Source organism: Galeopterus variegatus, unplaced genomic scaffold (genome assembly GCF_000696425.1).
Source record: "Galeopterus variegatus unplaced genomic scaffold, G_variegatus-3.0.2 Scaffold1523, whole genome shotgun sequence".
NCBI lineage: Eukaryota > Metazoa > Chordata > Mammalia > Dermoptera > Cynocephalidae > Galeopterus > Galeopterus variegatus.
In genome coordinates this window covers 346,772-368,311 of record NW_007727634.1, presented here as the reverse complement: position 1 = coordinate 368,311, position 21,540 = coordinate 346,772, and the positions used below count along the sequence as shown (strand labels likewise).

The window sequence follows — 21,540 nt, the reverse complement described above, 5'->3', positions numbered from 1 at the left end:
ATACAATGGCAATTACTCAGCAATAAAATGAAACAAACTACTGATACATTTTAAAATATACGAATCTCACAGACTCTAAGCCTAGTGAAAGAACCTAGACCCAAAAACTTATATGCCATACAATTCTGTTTATAGTCACATGCCTCATGATTATGTTTACGTCAACAGCAGGCCTCATATAAGACGGTGATCAGAGCCATAGGCTGTACCATGTAGCCAGAGTGTGCAGTAGGATACACTGTCTAGGTTTATGTAAGCACACTCTATGATGCTTCCACAACAACAAAATCACCTCAGGACACATTTCTCAGAATGTACAGAACATATCTCTGTTGTTAAGCAATGCATGATTTTATGAACTTTTAGAATGGCAAAATTAATCTGTGGTGGAAAAAAAAAAAAAAAAAAAAAGCTGAAGAATGACTGCCTCTAGGGACTTGATTAAAAAGAGGCATAAGTAAACTTTCTGAGGTGATGGTAATATTCTATACATTGATGGGGTTTGGATTACACAATAGTACGCATATGTCAAAAGTCAATAAATGTACATTTGAGATTTGTGTTTCTCATTGTAGTAAATTTTATCTTGAAGAAACCACAAACCAAAAAAAAGTCAATATTCCTTTTTCTTACTAAGAAATTCTAGTTTCTTAAATGCAACAAGAGAATGAATTTAGATTACATCAAAAATCCCCTTATTACTCTTTAATTATTGCCTGCATGTATAAGGGGAATGAGGGCTTTTGTTTGTCATTTTTATTTTATTGTGTTGCATTTTTACCTCTGGCAATCCTTGTGGAGAGAAAGCATTGAAAGGTGGCACAACATCTGAGACATTTTCATATCCTGGAGAAGGTGGTTCAAATAATGATGTGTTGAAAATCTAGATAAAGAAAATACAATAATCAAAAGTAAATCAGTTAATGTTTGATTACTACAATCAAACAAGAAAAAAATGTGCATTATCTCTTCGGTCAGTAGAGGGTCAATCAATCCTTTGGTATTTTGATAATACATATCAGATATCCAGCACTGTGCTAGAAGCTGTGAGGAATTCATGAGATGAATAAATTACAGACCCTTCAAAATGGTAAATCTACTTAGGGAGACAAAGCTAAAATCAAAACAAAACATATACAATAAGAATGCAGAAGGAACCTAAATACCGCACACAGGGAATTTCAAATAATGCAAATGGAAAAAAAAAAAGATTAAAAAACAGTATGTTTGACTAAATAAAATCAGCATGTACCATTTTACAAGGAGTGATTTAAACATGGGCAAGTTTGAAACTAACAAAACTGAAAAAGAAATACCAAGCAAATGCTAACTTAAAAAAGAAATTATTTTATAACATGAATTTTAGCACAAACTCAAAGAATCTTATTAAGAGATAGAGAAGGTCAAGAATTCTAAATTTGTTTACATCAGATAATAGAGACTCAAACTATAGAAAGCAGTAACTGACAGAATTACAAAGAAAAAATTTTAAAAGTACACCATTATAATGAGATAATTTAACATTTCTTTTTCTGTAATTAATAAAGAAAGCAGTCAAAATGAGAGCACATGAAGGATAAAGGAGATTTCAGCCAAATAATAAACTCAAACGAATGAAAATAAAACATTAAACCAAACAACTGACAAATATATATTTTTCCAATGAATTACAGAACATTTATAAAAATTGACCACATATTAGGCCCTTAAGAAAGCCTCAACAACTGTCAAAGAATTAGTGTCTGCAAACCACATTATCTGATCACAATACATTTAATTTAGAAATCAGATCAGATAAGGAAAACAATATTTAAATTCAGAATTTTAAAATACTACTAAATAGTTCAGGATCAAAGAATTAAATATGTGAATTAGAAAATATTTAGATATTAATGATAACTAAAATACTTCTCGCCCAAACTTGTGAGATCTAGCTGAAGTGGTTCTTAGAGAAAAACTTAGGGCTGTAAATATTTATATTAGAAAAAGTTGAACATCAATAAACTAAGCATTCAATTGAGGATGTTATAAACAACAGCAGAGTAAACACAAAAAAAAGTAAAAGAGGAAATTCTAAATTAAGAACAGAATTAATAAAACATAAATCGGGCTGGCCCGTGGCTCACTCGGGAGAGTGCGGTGCTGATAATAAAACATAAATCACAGATATATAAGAAAAAATTGTCAAACAGAAGTTTATTCTTTAAATACACTAGTAAAATTGGCATATCTTTTTTGAGATCAATAAAAAATATGGTAAAAGCACAAATAAATAATATTAGTTATAAAAAAGCAGATCTACAGATATGCACAGACTAAAAAAGATAAGAAAATACTAAGAATAACTAAGACCATAAATTTGAAAATTTAAATAAAATGGAAAAAGGCACGTTAAAAAACTTGTAAAAACTAACACAAGAATATACAACCTATCAGAGAATATTAAAAACTCAACTTATTTTATAAAAAATATACTCCAGAAACTATGACCCAACAAGTAAATTATAAAAATACAGACTAATCATGTGATGAATATCAATTGAATATATATGGATATGTAAATTTAAAACCCTATTACTGACTAATATTACAAGTTCCAAAAATGTAAGGCTAGTTTAACATTAGAATATCACTTAATGTCATCATCAGATTAAGAAAGAAAAATTACATGCTCATCTCAGAAGAAAATGTGTTGTTAATCCAACATAAATCCATAGAAAAAGGTAGTAGTAAACTTGGAAAGGAAGTGAATTAAGTTAACCTGATAAAGATTACAGAAAATGTTAAAATTAATGGTGAAACAGTAAAGGCATTCCCTTCAAGACCAGAAGGTCCAGCCTACTCGCTATCACTACTTCTTTTGACATTATACTATAGGTCCTGGCCAGTGCAATGATACAAAGATGATGGGAACGGGGAGTGAATCTGGGCTGACCTTAATTACAGCACCAGTTATCTCCCTTTCCTGTGGCTGATAGAACCTAAAATAAAACCAAATCAAGTACTACTCCCAAAAACCCTCACATCTTCCAAATTTCCTGTACTTATTCTGTGATCCACATAGGGGACAAACTCATCTGAATCACTGGGAATAATGTTAAGAGGAACTGAGAAACCATGCTAAGGTGTAGTAAAAATCTATCTAGAAACAAAGTCATTATATCAGCAAGTCTTTCAAGCAAGGGAGTATTCAAGCTTGTCTCTCTTGATTTGCCTTTATAGTAATCTTCAATTTTTCAGCACCGCTGTGCAACAGCAAATTTTACAGCAAGTTTATGAGTTATTCTAATAACCAGGAAAAGTTTTTTTAAGGTCAACGAAATAACTTTTTTCATTGACTTTATCAAAGGTAGAATATATAGCAGTCTTAGAGCATTGTTCACTTTCCAAAATTCACTAGTAGCCTCAAATTATGTATCCTGAGTATATCCAAAGCAACTGTGGTTTACAAATTTCAATTTACTTATTTTGACATAAAAAAAGCAATATACAGTTCAATGTATGTGGTATATTATCTCTGCATGAACAAAGGTGAAACAATGTATGTATATACATTAAAAATATCTCTGATAGGATCCACAAAATACTAATAACATTTGTTGCCTGTGGGGAGGGGAACTTTTCTGTATCATGCAGGATGGTAAAAAGAATCATAGTTTACCACAAAGCTCAGCTGTGAATAGTCAGTCATAACATTTAAACCACACTGGGAGATGGGAGATAGCAAGAGAGCACTGGTGGTTGGACAGAGGGATGGGTATAGAGAGAGCTGAATTGTCATAATGCCAATAGATAACGCCCGAATCAGAAAAAAAAGCAACATAGGCTTGTTACTTATAGAAATATAGGTAAATACCAAAAGAATCAACTGATAGTTCAATAGTGATTGCCTCTGGAAAGGAGAAAATAGAGAGAAAGCAAGGCACTCTAAAGATCTATGGGATTATGTGTATGTATAACTAGGATATAAATAAAAATGAAATAATATAACTTAAAAAATTAAGAATCTTAATTCAGGAAAATATCCAACATGAAGCTTCTACATGATTCATTTTGTACTATGTGACAGGCTTTTTCACAAGTTTAAAAACACTTGTAACAGCAAAAATAAATAATGAAATAAAATAATAAAAGCAATAGTACAGTCAAAATTGAGAGGTGAGGAAGAAAAAAATAAAAGAAAAACAAGTCTTCTATTTTTCTCATTGTAAATAGACAATCCTCAAATCTGATAGATCAAAACAGAAGTTTGAGTACTTGTACATTTTTAACACTGTCAATATTTTATTATGTCATACTTTTAAAGACCCCTTAGTACTTAACTTAGTTGGATAAATATGCCACCACTTATTTTATAAATGTTATGAACCTATGTGATATGTACTGGTATTCCCCATACCTTTTTAAAAATACTTTTACATTTTGAAATAGTTTAATAATATTTTTAAAGTTAAACTGTTAACTACTATGATTTAAAATAGCAGTTATTGTATAGAAAGCTCCAAATCATTTTTAAAATTTTGGCATGCTATTATATTCACTGACTGCAAAACATAACAGCATATTAATTCATCTTCATATGGATATCTAGCCCGTACCTCTTGCCCTATACCAAAATTAACTTAAAACAGATTAAAGACTTAAATATGAGACCTGAAACTATAAAATTCCTAGAAGAATACCTAGGAAGGTAGGACTGGTCACGGGCTTTGTGAATAAGACTCCAAAAGCACAGGCAACAAAACATAAAATAAACAAATGGGGTTATATCAAACTGAAAAGCTTCTGCAAGCAAAAGAAATGATCTACAGAATGAAAAGACAACCTACAGAATGGGAGAAAATATTTGCAAACTACATATCTCACAAGGAATTAATATCCAGAATATACAAGGAACTCAAACAACATTAAAAAAAATAATCCAATTGAAAAATGGGCAAAGGAGCTGAGCTGGTATTTCTCAATGGAAGACATACAAATGGCCAACAGAAAGAAAAATATCACATGTTCTCACTCACTAGTGAGAGCTAAGAAATAAGTAAACAAAGAAAGAAAAAGAAAGAAACAAACAAACAAACAAAAACAACAATCACAATTATACGTTGAACTTTCAGAAGAGAGAACAGACTGTGCTACTACAGGAAGGAAAGGGGGAGGGGGTTAGGGAGAAATCAGCTAATGAACACAAAGAATGATTACATTTTGCTATGACCAATAGGCTAATTAACCTGTTGATCATCACATACTGAAAACAAGTATCGATAGTCAACTCTGAACTGCACAAATATGTATAATCAATTATATTTCAATAAATTTAAAAAAATGAGAGAATGATTCATTAGTCATTCATTAGCCAATAAAGGGAGGTCGACTTTTTTAAAAATTTAAATATATATTTAAAACACATGACAATTTTAGTTCACTGATTAAGCTGAACATATTTGAAGCTATATATAATTTGTAAGGCTCAGGAATAAAAGGACTGAAGGAAGCTATCTAAATTGAAAAGGACTATTCTAGATATGGTAGCTCTAAAACTAATGTATGCTATATATCTAAAAATACATGAGTTGTATTTTATGAGTTTTCATATTGTATAAATCAGGATAAGAAGTATCTCAATTATCTGCATTATCTTCTCTTTTTCAAGTATGTGCTCCAACTTGAAAACAAGATTGTAAATTCTTTAGAGTAGATACTCTATACACCTTGTCTCCGAACACTCTTCCCTTCCAAATGCCCACACATAATTTCTTGGCACACAGCTGTAGACATGGTCATTTGAGACAATCATTTTCATGCTTTTTTTTTAAAAAATGAAATATATTGATTATATGTATTTGTGGGGTACAGAGTTATATTTCAATACATGTATACAATGTGTGATGATCAAATCAGGGTAATTAGCATATTCACTATTACAAAAGAAAATCATTTCTTTGTGATGAGGACATTAGATCTCTCTCCTGGCCTTAATCATTATGTACCAATAAAAACCTGTCAGCTCAGAACTGGCCATTTCCACCCCCACCCCCCCCCCAAAAAAAAGAAAAGAAAACCTGCTGGCTCAGACTGCACACTGTGTCTGTGAATTTCCTAGCAACCCCAAACCTGGGCAGTGTCTTTTCAGTCTAAACCTGTTAAAAATGTATCTATTTTGGTTGCTTGGAAGTTTACTAGTATATAATATTTGATATTGGTGTGCAATACTAAAACATAAAAAATAACTGTCATCAAGCATTATTGTTTCAGAATCTTTCCAATATCACATTAAATTGAAACACCATAAGAAAGTAGTTGACACTGATAATGAGATATTAAAGATATTATCCAAAAGTTTTAAATAATATTGATTTCTATCGATATTTGGAAATGGGATAGGGCATTTTTTTCATAGAAGGTATTTGAAAAGTGCAAAGACTGGGAGGGGAAAAAGTTTTCTTTATTCTTTTGTTTTTTTTACCTCATTTCCATCTTCATCAATTATTGAGATGTAGTTAGGATGAGTCTTATTTGGGTAGGACAACAGGACATCATAATGGGCTAACTCAACAGAATCCAGGCCAAATTCTTTCCACTGGGATTGAATTTGCTTTGCAAGCTGAAAGTTTTGTTCTGTTCCTGCTAAATGTGGTATCCGTGTAAAATTACTGGTGAACAAAAATTGAAAGTGGTTAGAAATTAATTTTTAGTCAGCCTTTATCCCAAATCAACAACAAAACAAGGCAGATTTATACGAAAATACTTTGAAGTGTGATATGTTCAAAAAGCAATGCGGTACTACAGGCATTCTTGCAGCAAACAGATTTTCAAAGTCTGCTTTAAAGTTTATACCATAATTTGTACTAATTCAAGAGAAAAATTGGAGAAACTGATCTTTGCACAGTATCGCCATATGCAATCCTACAGGTATATCCCATAGGGTACATGAGTAAAGTGTCATATTCTTTCCTGAAGACCCATGCCTCATAGAACTTTTATGGAATGATATGTTTATTTCACTGTATGAAATATATGTGATAGATGAAAAAATATTTTATCCTAAGACCAAGCTGTGACATGGCAGGAATAACTAATAATTAAATATATTTAAATACTTTAAATTACAGGCAAGCGAGGAATTTTTTGATTAGGAGCCATTTATAAAGTATCTTCATTAAATAATCTGAATATATTGATACAAGCTCAGACTGAATCTCTTGCAGTCCATCCATTATGCAGAGTAATATACTTAAAATCAAAGACAAGAAATTATCTGAAGAGGAATATCTTTAACAAAGAAACCGTGTGGCCAAAATTTGGCTACTGGAAATATTTTCATGAGTAGAATAATATCTCATTTAACACGTCTAGACCCTGGTGTTTTTAATTTCAAATGTTTCATTCTACTGTGTATCTTAATTTTTTAGTTTGGAAAATCAACTATGAAGGGAAATAACTCTCAATATTAAAAAGAGAAATGGATTTCTGATTAGTTTACTTTTAATAATTATATTTAAATTATTTAAATTTTATTTATAAAAATAGAATTCAAATCCTCATTTGGTACATTTTTAGGGGTGTAATACCTAACATGGAATTTCTAATGTTTATTTGTAAAATTTGGTAACAAAATGGGCACAAACATGAGGCAGTTAAGGAGTCTCTATACATCCCTTCATCCATGTATACTTGCAGAGAAAACAGAAAAAAGCCAACATGCTGCTGTTTTCTTCTACATTACACAAATCACAAACTGCAACATAACTAGGACCCATACTATGCATAATTCCCAAATTAACAACTATAGCTCTGTTCCTACGTGCAAGAAGAGTTGCATGGGGGATCTTGAACCTACTCACAACAAAGGAGGAGGCGATCCTTTTCAGAATTTATTATAAGTGAAATATCTTGTAACAGTTTTGTCACTAACAACTAGAACACAACATTGTATTATCATCAGGGTTGTGACCCACTAATTTGAAGCAAAACAGATCCTGGAAAAGATGAGTAGAAAAACGGTGTTTCAAACGATAAATAAATTAATCATCATATATTATAAAAGTGATGTATTACAGATATGTCACTAACTTGGTGTGGAACCCTAGCTATGTCTTAAACTTTTCATCTGTACATGGAGAAAATATCACTATCTCACTACTTCACAAAGCTTTGAAACTCAGTAAGATAACTGATAATAAACAGCAGTTCTTAACTTTTTAAAATCACTTGAGATGTGTTTCACAAGTAACTTGTTAATCCTATTAGAATATCAAGTTTTTAAAGTTAAAAAGAGTGAGAATAATAATGTACAAATTTGTCAAAATAGCAAAAATTTGTTCATATATATATCCCTGTCTGGCTGATTTAAATAAGTCCAAAGTATGGTCACATTATCTAAATTCATAAAGGGAGCTATTGGTATTCCTGTTTTAATACATTGTATCTGATTTACAAATGATGGAGCAGTGTTTGGAGGAGTTACATGATTTAAGGGCAGCTAGTAAAAGGTGGAACTAGAATTCAAAAACACACCAGTGAAATTCTGAGACCAGAAATCTAAAATGCTCTTTTAAAACAACCTTGTCTTCAAAATAAGGCAGAGAAGGAAAGTCTCTCTGGAGAGATGCAAAATAATGAACAGACCTGTCAATTCAACCATTCAACCGGTTGCTTACAATACAGAAGAGAAAACCCAGGACAACGGGGCACTACAGACAGATTGAAAATGCTCCTCCTAATTAATCCTGCTATCCACTATTCGGAGGATAGGAGAATTACTTAACTCAGAGACAGTGGGTATCTTTAAAAGAACAACAAAAGATTATAACAGGGAACAAGATAGAAGGTCCCAGGCTTTAATGGCCTTTGATCCTTGGGTTTATTTTGATCGGAATCTCTCTGATGGACAAATGGAAAATTGGAAGTCTGAAGAGCCCTGGAGTCCTCTGGAAATTCTTGCATCCTTGGAGAGGTGAGTGAGAGCTCTCTTAATCTCTTTCTTTTGTGTGTTAATGATAACATCCTAGAGTTCTGAACAGCTTGATGAGCTTGGTTATAGTAAAGGGGAATAAACAAGAAGCTGATTGCTTAGATCTTGCTTGAGGGTTCAGAAAAAGAAACAAAGGAAGGCTGTCATTTTTTTCTTTGTTGGTCAATCCACATAACAAATTAGGAAAGGAAGCCCATAGCAGGGGCAGTAGCTGTCAAGGAGTGAAGACCATATCTTGCCAGACCTCCACTTTTATTTTACCTATTCTACATGATTATGGTGGAATAGATGCAAGAGGGGTTTCCACAAAGATAAAAATGTTTAAGCTTCAGGATCTCTCACTTGAAAGTGCCCTTCCAAAGACCTGGGAAGTGCCCTAGCAAATTTTTATTCATAGTTTTAATTCTATTGTAATTAATATACAGGTGTTTGTATGATTATGTGTATGCAAGTCTATACATATCTATGTACATATAATGATCTTTTCACACAAAATTACAACTTGCATTTACTACGGAATCCTTCAGTCACTAGAAGAACTTCAAGTACTTTGAACACATGTACTAAGCCAATTTGTAAAAAAGAAACAAAGAAAAGGACTTAATGTTTTGAAAAAACTAAGCATTCTAATCAGTTATATATAATAATTTTATAGAAGTGTTTTTAGTTGTAAATTATTTTTAAATTTACTCAGTTATTTCTTTTGTTCTACACTGGAAATAGCTATTTCAGGAGGCAGGGAGCTAGTTTTTTTTTTTTTTAAATATGTTAAACATATGTTCTCCAATTTTATCCTCATCACAATAATATCATTATCTCCATTTTACAGATGTGGAACTGAGGGTTTAAGAATGTTAAATATTCACCCCAAGTTACTTTGTCAATGGGCAAAAATGGAATTTAGACTCAAGTTTGTCTGACTCCAAAGTCTAAACTTATTTTTTTCACTAATAAGTCAGCAATTTAAGTTCCACTGACCAAATCTGGCCCCCTGGCTATTTTTGTACTATTCACAAGCTAAGAAGTTTTGTAGTTTTTCTTTTTTTTATTTTACATTTTAAATAGGTAAAATAAACAAAAGAACGATAGTTTGTAATACATCAATTATATAAAATTCAAACTTCACTACCCAAAACAAAGCTTTAGGAGAACTGACTCACTTACTTGTTTACGTATTTTCTTTGGCCTCTTTTGTGCTACAATGGCAGAGCTGAGCAGTTGTGACAGACATCAACTGTCCTACAAAGGCTGGCTCTTTTTTTTTGTTGTTGTTGTTATCTTTTTCTGTGTCCGGCAACGGATCGCAACCCTCGGTGTTGCCCCCGCGCCTTGCTCAGCCAGTGAGCAGGAACTGGTCCATGTGGGATCTGAACCCTTGGTGGGAGCGCAACCACGCTTCCCAAGCGGCGCACTAGCGCAGTGCGCCACCGGGCGGGCCCCAAGGCTGGCTCTTTTACAGAAAATGTTTTGCTGACTCCTGCTCTAAAACTTCTGCAATGATAAAGTTTACCTGAAAAGTATAATCTTGTCCAGAAATAATGTGACACAAGATCCTCAACAGACAAAACTTAATAAATAGCCAGTTTCTGTACATAACGTATTGGATTAAAACTTTAAACAGAATGATAAATTCTTTCAACGAACTGTCCATGTAGACTTTCAAGTATCTGCTTACTATAAGAACTTCTTCATGTTCTCAGCTTTCAATTCATCCAAGAACGCCTTCTTTATGCTGTGCTGTGGAACAATGTAAGCAGCTTCACTGGAGTATTTTATAAACCACCCTGTAAAATACATACAAATGTAGGAGTGAGATATGAGTTTATAGACGAGTCTTATTTTTTATTGTTGTTTCTTTCATATGCAAAACACAGGTTATTAATTACCTCTGGTGTTAGCTGAGATTTTCTTAAGTTTAACTTCTCTTGCCTACTTCCAATGAAAAAATATCATGCAAACACATTTTTAAAATACAAACCAATTGCAACATATTCGTTATCCAATTTCAAGACAGGTGTTTTTATTATTCTAAGAAATGTTGAATGAGGAAACCAGCACTAAAATTAAATATTGTATTAATGTTTCAACTAATGGGGATAATAAGATTTTTTGAAAATGAAAGTGAAAAGTAGATCCACCTTTCTCTATAAAGCTTCTGTCTTCAGTGGCTGCTCCTCTGTTGACCCACAATAAGCTTTTAATAAATATCTACAATGAAATCATTGTGAATATATTTCAAGTACTTGAATTATTTCAAAGTGTTGAAGGCAACTCAGACATCTAATTTGCTCTGGTTCTCAAACTAAAACAAAATGTGTTGAGATTTTTGCGTTTCCAGTTGAATAGGCATCAGAAATCCAAGTTCAGAAAGCTACAGTAAAGCTACAATTTGCCCAACATCTCCGTGAGACATCCAGTGCACACAGGAAGCCAGAGGCAATGGATAGCCAGGTCACGTAGAGGCATTAGCTCCTGCAGTTGGTGTTTAATCACACAGAGATACAGCATCATTACGGGATATTTTTAAATAAATTATATGATCTGGAAATAAGATTGTTGCAAAGTCAAGGCTCAGCCAACTTTCATGGAGCTTTCCAATTATTAATCACATACATACAGACACACACACACATATGCGTGCATATTAAAATCCAGGACTCTACCCAAAGGGATATATGATTCCACCTGTGCATAAACAAAAAGACTTGCATTACACTGTGGATCAGGGAAGAACACACTGAGGATGAGATGCTTGAAAGGTGGACAGGATGAAAAGGATGGAAGCCTGTGGAGGAGAGGAGAGCAGAGAATCCTAAGAAAAAAGAAACAATAAGAACCTAGTCTATGTCAGCCACTGAGTAGTGAATACAAGGTTGGGGGTGAGGGCAATATCAAGAAGAATAAAATGTCTTTAAGAGACCCAGAAGATTGTAATCCCCAAGCCAACCTTGCCAAGTCTACTTCCCGTTTTTGAAGTGGAAGAAATGGAAACAATTTAAAATGTATCCTTATTGGGCACTTTTTAAAGTCCCAAAACAACCCCAGGTGGTTACTAATAACCACATGTTAGGTACGAACTGTGTGGCTCAAATGTCTCTTAATGATGCCAAGGTCATACAGCAAATTAGAAGAGGCTAAATTTGAGTGAACCCAGCTGGGCCAGCCCTGGTCTTTTAAACTCCAGAAAGGGGATACAAATTCAGAGCAGGAGTGAACTACCTGGCAGTACCTTTCTTAGGCTAATCCTGTGCATTAAAGTCCGATCAGGCTCATCTCCTTTCCAAGAAGAAATAAAGCGCCCAAAGCCCCAGTGCTGTGCTATTTCATTTGCTATTAGTTATAAGCTGTAGACAGCATTATCCTTGTCATGAAGATAGGGAAACTGAAGCTGAGAGACTCAGCAATTTGTTCAAGGCCATTAAGAAGTGGCAGACTCGAAATTAGAATTTAAGGGCCCGAGTTTGCCTGTGCAAACTTGGTGAAAATCTTGCTGATTTTCTTGGAGAGTTGGGTTAAGTCTGTAAATCAGTACACTGGGAACAACACAAAACCTGTCGGTAAAGATCTGGTCAGAGCGCTGACAATAATTCACCCCGTTCCCAAATGTGCCTCTGTTACTACCAAGGACTAAAGAACGCGAAGAGAAAAAAGATTTCCTTTGCAGCAATGCCTTGCATTCTACCATACACCCGAAGCAGCCCCAGGTACTGTCAACGACTATATAAAAACCCCAGGCAGGTAAGAGATGCTTTTTGCAAAGCTCCCTGGGCGACCTGGTTTAACAGCCCGCAGAGATCTGCCGCTTGTACCGAAAGGCCTGCTGATAAAAATCTGGTTAGAGACCGACAATAATTCACCCAGTTCGCAAATGTGCCTGTTATTCTCAAGGAGGGAACGGGAAGGGAAAAAGACTCCCTTTCAGCAACGCCCTGAATTCTACCATACGCCTGAAGCAGCCCCACGTGCTACAGGACTAGATAAAAACCAAGAACACTTTAAGAGCCGCTTTGTGCAAAGCTCCCTGGGCGACCTGGTTTAACAGCCCGCAGAGATCTGCCGCTTGTACCGAAAGTGCAGTGTTTGGCAGGGTTCGAGGCGGCGAAACCTTTCTAAGTCCAGTTTCAGGTTCTCTCCATTCTACGCCTTGACCTGGGTGATTCCGTCCTACAAGCAGCCCGTGTAGAGCTCAACCCTGCACCGCCCCCCAGGCAACGCTGGCACCACTTAACTGCGGGGGCCCCTCCCCACGTGGCCCGCGCCCAAAGCGCCGCCCCTCGGGGACATCAGCAGCAGGACCCCACAGGCAGCCGGCCCGCGGGTCCCAGGGCCGCGGAGCTGCTGGGGAGGCGCCGAGGACCGCGGGGAGCGCGCCCCTACCGCAGAGGAAGCCGAGGCTGAAGAGGCCGCCGGCCAGCACCAGGGCCCCAGCGCAGAGCAGGCGCGGGCGGCGCCCGGTGACCGCGGCCGAGTCGGTCTCGGGCAGCAGGTTCCACATCCCGGCGCCAACCGAGGCTCCCGCGACCCGCGCCTCCTTGCGGCCCCACGGCGCTCCCTGAACCCGCCGCAACGTTAGCTCCTGCCCTGGGCTCTGGTTCCTCCGCCCTGAGAGTCTTTATAGCGGACTCTGAACCAATCCGAGAGAGAGGGAGGCAACGTCCGCCTCCAGGAGAAAAGAACCCGGCCCATTTCGAGAGGCGCTTCCAAAAGAAGTTATTCTTGAAAACGTCTAGCTCTTGCTTACTTAAAAACGAGAGAGACAGAAAGGGACGGAGAGAGGGACAGAGAGGGACAGAGAGGGGGAGAGAGCGCGCTACTCTCATCTCTCCACTCCTGTGATTCAGTAGGACGCTCCTCCTCTGTCTTCCTGGGAAAACACATAAGGACCTGGCCCAAGGCTAGTTGTTAAAAAAGACTAGATCATCTCCTTACTTTTTCTCAGCTCTGAAATCCTGTAAAATCCTTCATAGTACTATACCGAGTAAAGTCAAGCAGAAAGTCCTTGCACTGTTTTGGAAAGTCAGGGAGGTTTGGCATCAATGTGTATTACCACCTTGCTCTTTCTCCTGATAAATATCATTGTTATTTAAAAAAAAAAAAAGTAGGGGATTATCCTCTATTTACATAGCAAAACCACTTTTAAAGAAATAACATTGTGATTTGTCTAAGTCAAAGAGTTCATTTTCATATCCCAGCAGTGTTTGGTCTCTTTCATTCTACAGATAGGAAATCAATCTCTATTGAATTAACCAGAAGAATCAATCACACATAATTTTATCCCCATTATAAATTAATAATAATAATAATAATATCTAAAGAGAGAGAATAATCGCATGCTTTATAAAATCAAGTGTGTTCTCATAATCCATGAGGGAGACCATGCATTGACTAGGCATGCTTTTATGGAAGCATTGATTTTATCAAGACAGTGAAGTGCTGGTAGGATTTGAACAAGACAGTGAGGTGCAGGTAGAAGATGAGAAGAAACATTAGGGGCTGTGGGCCAGCAGGGTAGACAAAGGCCAGAAACTCAGAGTATATTCAAAGAATAGCTAATAGCTTGCTTTAGAAAAGGGAGAGAGCAGGATGAGAGTGGGGAAAGATGGGCTGCATTGTAGAGTCTTGGGTACTTTGACAAAGAATTCCTGAGTAAAGAAATGTAGAAATGTGGGAAAATTAATCTGTGAACAGTTTACTTGAGCAAGACAACTCTTACATAACATAGAACAGGGGAAAAGGGAGTTTCTTAGTCCTTTTCTAACAAAACCCTATATTTATTATATCTTTCCTAATGTTCCCATTGTCAAATCTAACCAGAAATGGCAGAATAGTACTAGCTAATATTTATTGAGCATTTATTATTAGTGGTGCACTTTATATACATTTTCTCATTTAATCATCATGGGAACACTTCAAGGTTTGTCCTATCTTTCCATTTGACACACAGAAAAAATGAAATTTAGTGAGATTAAGTGAATCATCCAAAGTCATCAAACTAAGATTTAATACGGTATCTGTCTTACTCCATACACTACACAGCTTCCATTGATCTAGTGTACATTTACTGAATTTGCCTGTAGTATCAGAAGAAGCCTAGGTCTAGGAGTCAGATGATTAACTTAAAGTTTGGATGTAGTCCTGTCTGAGCTGCCTACCCTTGCTTGCCAAGCATTTTGTCCTTCCTCATACCATATCACCCTCCAGATGTAAATACTGTAAACATTTTGGTACTAATCCCTCCAGATATTTTTAATTGACATTTGCTATGTGACAGATGTTCACTCATTCCATGACTTAAGCAAAAAAGATAGGGCATAGATAAATGAGAATGTTCCTTAATGGTTTGTCCACTCTTTCAAAGTAAATAATTCTCAATCTCACTCTTTGTGGAGAGAATCTTTGCTTTGGAATTCTGAGAAATAGAAAATTTAGCAATACTCTTCCCAATTTAATGATGGAATGGGATAGTAAAAGAAGATATTTTAAGGAAAAATGTTTTTAACATTTAAATCAAATGTAGATTTTTTTCTCTGTTAATTTTTATTAGTAAGATAAAACTAGCTTATTATTTTTTAAAATGTATATAGAAGTTTAGGAAGTAAGAAGCTCAAGTATCATTTTATACCCTGCTATGGTCTGAATGTTTGTCCCCTAGAAGGCTCGTGTAGGAGCTTGATTCCCAGTGTGGCAGTACTGAAAGGTAGGGCCTTTAAAAGGTGATTGGATCGTGAAGATTATGGTGTCATGAATGGATTAATTCATCCATGGAGTAACAGATTAATGGTTTTAATGGGTTATCGCCAGTGTGAACTGGTGGCTTTATAAGGAGAGCTAGTGAGCACATTAACAAGGGCTCTTGCAAGGCCTTGCTGTGTGATTGCCTGTGTCACCAAGGGACTCTGTAGAGAGTTTCCACCAAAAGAGAGCCCTCATCAGCTGGGCCTTCTACACTTTGGACATCTCAGCATCCCAAACTGTAAGAAATAAAATACAAAATAAGATTATGCTATGCCTTTATTTACTCATTAGTTTCAAAAAAGCTTTTAATTAACATATATATACACACACACATACAGTACACAAGTCATAATTCATTTTTACAAAATGAACACGTCTTGTCATTTAGCATCAAGGTCAGGAAACCAGATCACCAGAACTCCAGAAGCCCTCCTCCTATTCTTTTTACATCACTACCCTTCATGATGAACAATATCCACTATTGTCCTCTTCTGAATTCTAACACCAATGCTTAGTTTTGCCTCTTTTTGAAATTTCTATAATTGGAATAATACAGCATGTATACTTCTGCGTTTGGCTTCTTTTCCTCAGAATTATGTTTCTGAGATACATAAATAGTGTGCTAGTAATTCAGCTCTACGAAGAATTGTAAAAGCATTGATCTGCAGCATTTACTGACTCCATGACACAAATTCTCCCCCCATGGCAGATTCAGGCTAACAAAATAACATCACTGAATATGCACTTGGGAAGAGATGCCCATAGTTGCCTCTTGTAAGCTGGTAGGTGCAGGATCCAGCACACCACTGGACCATATCCCTCCATGTAGCAATAGTCCATTCATTTTCAGTGCTGTAGACTGATCACTTGTACAAATACACCAAAGTTTATTCATTCTCCTCTTGATAGATATTTAGGTTGTCTCCAGTTTTTGTCTATTAGAAGTTGCGCATCTATGAATTTTTTTGTGCATATCTTTTGGAGATCATATGTACTCATTTTTGTGGGTATATATCTAGAAGTCATAGGTTTGTATATATTTGGTTTTAGTGGCTATTTTTACAGCTTTTTAAAGTGTTTATTACCCCTCTTACCAGCAGTGTATGTGAAATTCTAGTTCCTCCACATCCTTGCCTATTAACTTGTATTTCTCTGATGATTAATATAATGGAGGAGCTTTTCTTGTGTTAGTTTGTTTATTTGTATTCCTCTTTTTTGCTCTGACCAAGTATTTTCTCCAATTTTCTATTGGGTAGTCTGCCTTTTTTTTTTTTTCTTTTGGTGGCTGGCCAGTCAGGGGATCCAGACCCTCGACCTTGGTATTATTGGCACCATGCTCTACCAAGTGAGCTAACTGGTCAGCCCTTGATTTTTTCTTCTTGATTTATAAGAGTCTTTACATATACTTATGCTTATAATTTTGTAATTTGTTTATTTTACTCAATAATGCAGCTTTTTACATTGGTACATAAAAATATCTACCTTATCTTCAGTCTCTATAGTATTTTAAAGAATAGACATGAAAAAATGTATATTTTATTCTTATTCATTCCCAAAATTTCTATGTATACCTGATTCACATAAAAATTTAATATATTGAATCAAATCAAACATCCATCCTGGAAAGTATAACCAGAAATTGTATTATGAAGACTGGCCCTTAAAGGACACTTGAAAAATGAAAAGGCATTCTTCAGACAGGCAAAGTATAAAGGATCTTTTTGTTCCACAAACAGTATAATCACAGAATGTTAGTGATTCTAATGTGATAAGAAACAAGGTGGTGTGATTTGTATGGAGCAAAGTGAAAACTGTTGAGATTTGTTTGGAAAGTAAAAGTAATAACTCAAGCAGAAGCTGATTGGGAATAAATGCAGTATTGGCAAAGGGCACTATTTTGAAGGTCGTAATGGGGATTCTGAGCAAACATATCACGACCTAAACTGAAAGGGATTGAGTGAGCCCGTATCTAAAGAAATGATCTGCTTCAAAGCTCTTCAGAAAATATGGAGAACAGTAAACTGAATGTTCAATTAAAATGTAGTTTTATTGGGGAAGGGAAGGAGTATGGCATGAAAGGATATATCATTATTTATTTCAAACCAGAAACTAAAAGCTAAAATCTCTGCTTTAAAAATTATTATTATTAAAAATGCATAAATATTCACGCATACAAAGCACATCATGTCAAAGTTGTGGCTTTGAAATCATACATACCTGGTTTTAAATCTGTATCAGTTACTCATATTTGCAACTATAGGAAAATCATTAATTTTATCTCTTTTATAATCTTTACCACTCCCCAGATAAGGCTCATCTCAAGTAAGCAATAATCTACAACGTGCCAAATTCTCTTTGCTTCTCTGCCTCTTTTTAAAAAATTATTATTAATGGAATGACTATGCGTCTCATGACACAGTATAGCTGTGAGATTTCTCTAGACCCTTAAGAACATAGGAAAAACATGACAAAAATGTAGGCTTCCATCAAGGTATTTTGAACTTTGTATGACAAAATTAAATCCACTGATATAACCACCTTGGTGGCTTTGGTTTGCAGAATCCTGTGAGAAAAATTAGGAAAAATCCAAATACAAGCATGTAATCTAGGTGGGCTACATGATCTGCAAGGCCATTTAGTGGGCTGATATAGTGACTACAAATAGGACTCAGTATGTCCTGTCACTGTCACAGATATCAGTGTCACTAGTCAGTATCTCAGCTCAATATACAATTTTCACCCATCTAAGAGTATCCTCAAGGATTCTGTGATGACTTTGTTATTTCTTCTATAGGAAGGCCTATTTTCACTCCTAGAATATTAAATTTAAACATAAAAATGTTTAGGTAATTTAACCCATTAATTATAAGAAATTTAGGCATATTTAGTATTTCAAAAATGTGATGTGTATTGTTTAAAATAATTTGCCCTATTCAATGAGCCTTGATTTTAATATAAGCTGTATCATTGAGTAATTGAGTTCATCTTTTGGATTTTAAGTTAAAATTATTTATATACTTATATGCACTATTACTGGAATATGTAAAAGAAGTTAAGATTCCCCATAATTATAAATTAAATTTATTAGACTTACGAGAATTAATTTTAAGTACTTAGGAAGGTTGTTAGACAGACAAAGTATCTAAAAAGTTAACAGACTACATTAAATTTATAAATGCAGTTTAAAATGTTTAATAGTACTGAACTGTGTGTGTAAAATAAGACAAAATTTATGAAAGATCCCATAAGTTATTGTTAAAATTTATTAGATTAATAAATAGAATAAGATATATATGTTAAACATAAAGGAGCTAAAGAAGATTTTAAAAACATTTCTAGTTTCAATAAGTAAAATATTGATTATAAAAATCAAAATAAAGCTGAATAATTTCTATATATAAACCTGCCTTCAAGGATATGAAAAAGTCACAGTGCAGACACTCAGAGGGTTTAACAAAGTTAATTGCTAGTTCCCTCATTAACACTTTCTCTTCTGTACTGTATGATACCACTCTGCTGTCACACTGACTGGAATCCCTTCTCAGTCTTCGTAGCCAGCTTCTCTACAAGACCTTTAAATGTTGGGGTGTCTCAGGACCCAGCAGAAACTGGCTAGAGGTTCACCAAACACATTTCCCTCTTGTCCTAAGCACACAGATAAACTACATGTTTAAGTGTCCCTTGAAGGTAGGTGCGCCCACTGTATTCAGTAAGAGCTAATAAAATATGACAGGAAGTGAACTATGCTGTTTCCAAACTTAGCTCATAGAAACATCCTACACAATTTTCCCCTTTCTGTCTTTACCCCAATTATTTGGCTGAATACTGAAGATCTAGCAGAGGATTCAGAGCCCTAGGGGATAGTACAACCACCAGACAGAAAGAACTTAGATTCCTGTATCATTGCTAGGAGCAATCAGCAATGCCCATTTGGATTTTATAGAAGTGGAAAATAAACTATTTTTTTTTAACTGAATGGATTTATTTGTTACAGAAGCTGTTATCACCAAATAACTTTAATCTTGATGGAAAGATTGTCTGCTTAGATTTCTCCCGAAATTCAAGTTTCTCCACCTGGGCAGCTCAAACTCCACACAGTCAAAGAGAAGTTGGTCTACTACTCACTGCCCAACAAATTTACTCTTTCCCTCTCAATATCAACCCCCCCTCTTTCCAGACTTTCCTGCCTGCCCTATCTGAATAAATGGCACACTCTCCACTGCTATTCAGGCTAAACACCTAAGTCATTCTTGATTCTCCACTTTATTGATACCTACTACCATGACTGTAGCCCTTAAAAAAAAAAAAAAAAAAGACAGAGAGAAAAAGAAAGGTTATGTCATCTTTTTGCTTGAAAACCTTTGCCTTTACTCTTTTATTTTTTTCCCAACAAAATAAAGTTCAAATATTTCCAGAGCCTTATACAAATCTATTCTTGCAGTGGACATCTACCTAGAAAACCTCATGTCCCTGGACATAGTTAATTAAATGAAGAATAGATACTTGATTCAGTTTAAAGTTTGAAGTGGCTGGAAGTGTTACATGTACAGCTAGTCAGTTCCTGCCCACCACATGGATGAAATAACAGAGACAGCAGGATTAACTAGCAGGAAGAATAAAGCAAGTGCCCCTGGAGGAGCAGAGACAGTACTTCAGAAATGGAGCACTCCCTTCAGTCATGACCTTCATGATCTTGGTTCCAGCATTTTTTGAGTCCCATTGTCATCCCTACCCTTGGGTTCTGTGAGATGTTCTTTTGTCTTTATAATAAGCCCCTGTTCCCCTTATTCATCTCCTTTTCACTGAAAATAACTCCAGTTATTTTTCTTTTACTCACAACATAGAATTTCAAATAATTAAAATTATTTTTTGAATAATTAAATAATAACAATTTTAATTATTCAAAATTCTATGTTGAATAACATAGACATATTATTCTCCAGTCTCATCTCCCATTCATCACTACTCTCCTATTCCCTGTCTCCATCACGTATCATAAAAACTGGTTATATTGAGCATCAAATGATGTCTGGAACAATCCTGGTTATACTGAGGTATTAGGATTTTATCTGTCTGTAATGCTCACTGCCACGACTTTCTGGAAATGCTGTGATTGCATCTAAGGGTCATCTCAAACATCACTTTGCATTGGACTTATTCTGAACTTCTGCAGGAAGATGTTTCTATTCCATCTTCTGTGCTGCCACAGTACTCTACATACACATCTGTATTAGCAAGAAGGTCATGACATCATTATTGAAAGCTCTTCTTCCTCATTAGACTGACTCAAGGGCAGAAATGACACCTAATTAATTCTTAATGCCTCAGTATAGTACCCTATCTGACACACAGTGTATGTATGTATGTCAAATGAAGGAAGGAATACATGAAAGAGGAAATTGTGCTAGCTCCAAAAATTATTGCTTTAGCAGATGACATCTATTTTGTTTAATTTTTAAGATGATTGTTTTGGCTTGTTTTTTTAGGTTATTCTTCCTTTCTGTGTTTTATAACCTGTCAGCAGTAAAAGCCTGGAGGTGAAAGAAATAATTGTGATTATCAGTTTTCAAACCTGTTAATTCTCTTCCCTAGCATTTTCCTGAGTTTTTATTTTGTTCTTACTTCAGGGCTATACTGCCTAGAAAGTGTGTTTAAAACCTCTGTGCTCCCTTGCAAATTTGTGTAGGATGAATTTAAGTTTGGACATTTGCTGCATTTTAAAACATGTACTTTGAAAAAATAGAGGATGGAGTAAGAAATTAGCCTAGGGGAAGGGGAATGAAAAGAGGAAGATTTCCCTTAGGAAGTGTTGCTTTATCTCAGGGCCAATGGAT

The 21,540-nt window shown here is 35.3% G+C and overlaps 1 protein-coding gene across 1 annotated transcript in view; it reads right to left on the bottom strand.

Annotated features, from left to right (window-relative positions):
• The window catches only part of LOC103594291 (glutamate carboxypeptidase 2-like), a 26,536-nt gene extending 13,035 nt beyond the window's left edge, over positions 1-13,501 (bottom strand). The window contains exons 1-4 of the mRNA XM_008577502.1: positions 13,349-13,501; positions 10,647-10,755; positions 6,464-6,650; positions 782-883 (exon numbers count right to left, since the gene is read on the bottom strand). Coding sequence (XP_008575724.1) covers positions 782-883; positions 6,464-6,650; positions 10,647-10,755; positions 13,349-13,466 — 516 coding nt within the window. The 5' untranslated portion in view covers positions 13,467-13,501. The remainder of the gene's footprint in view (positions 1-781; positions 884-6,463; positions 6,651-10,646; positions 10,756-13,348) is intronic.
• Positions 13,502-21,540: the final 8,039 nt, after the last annotated feature.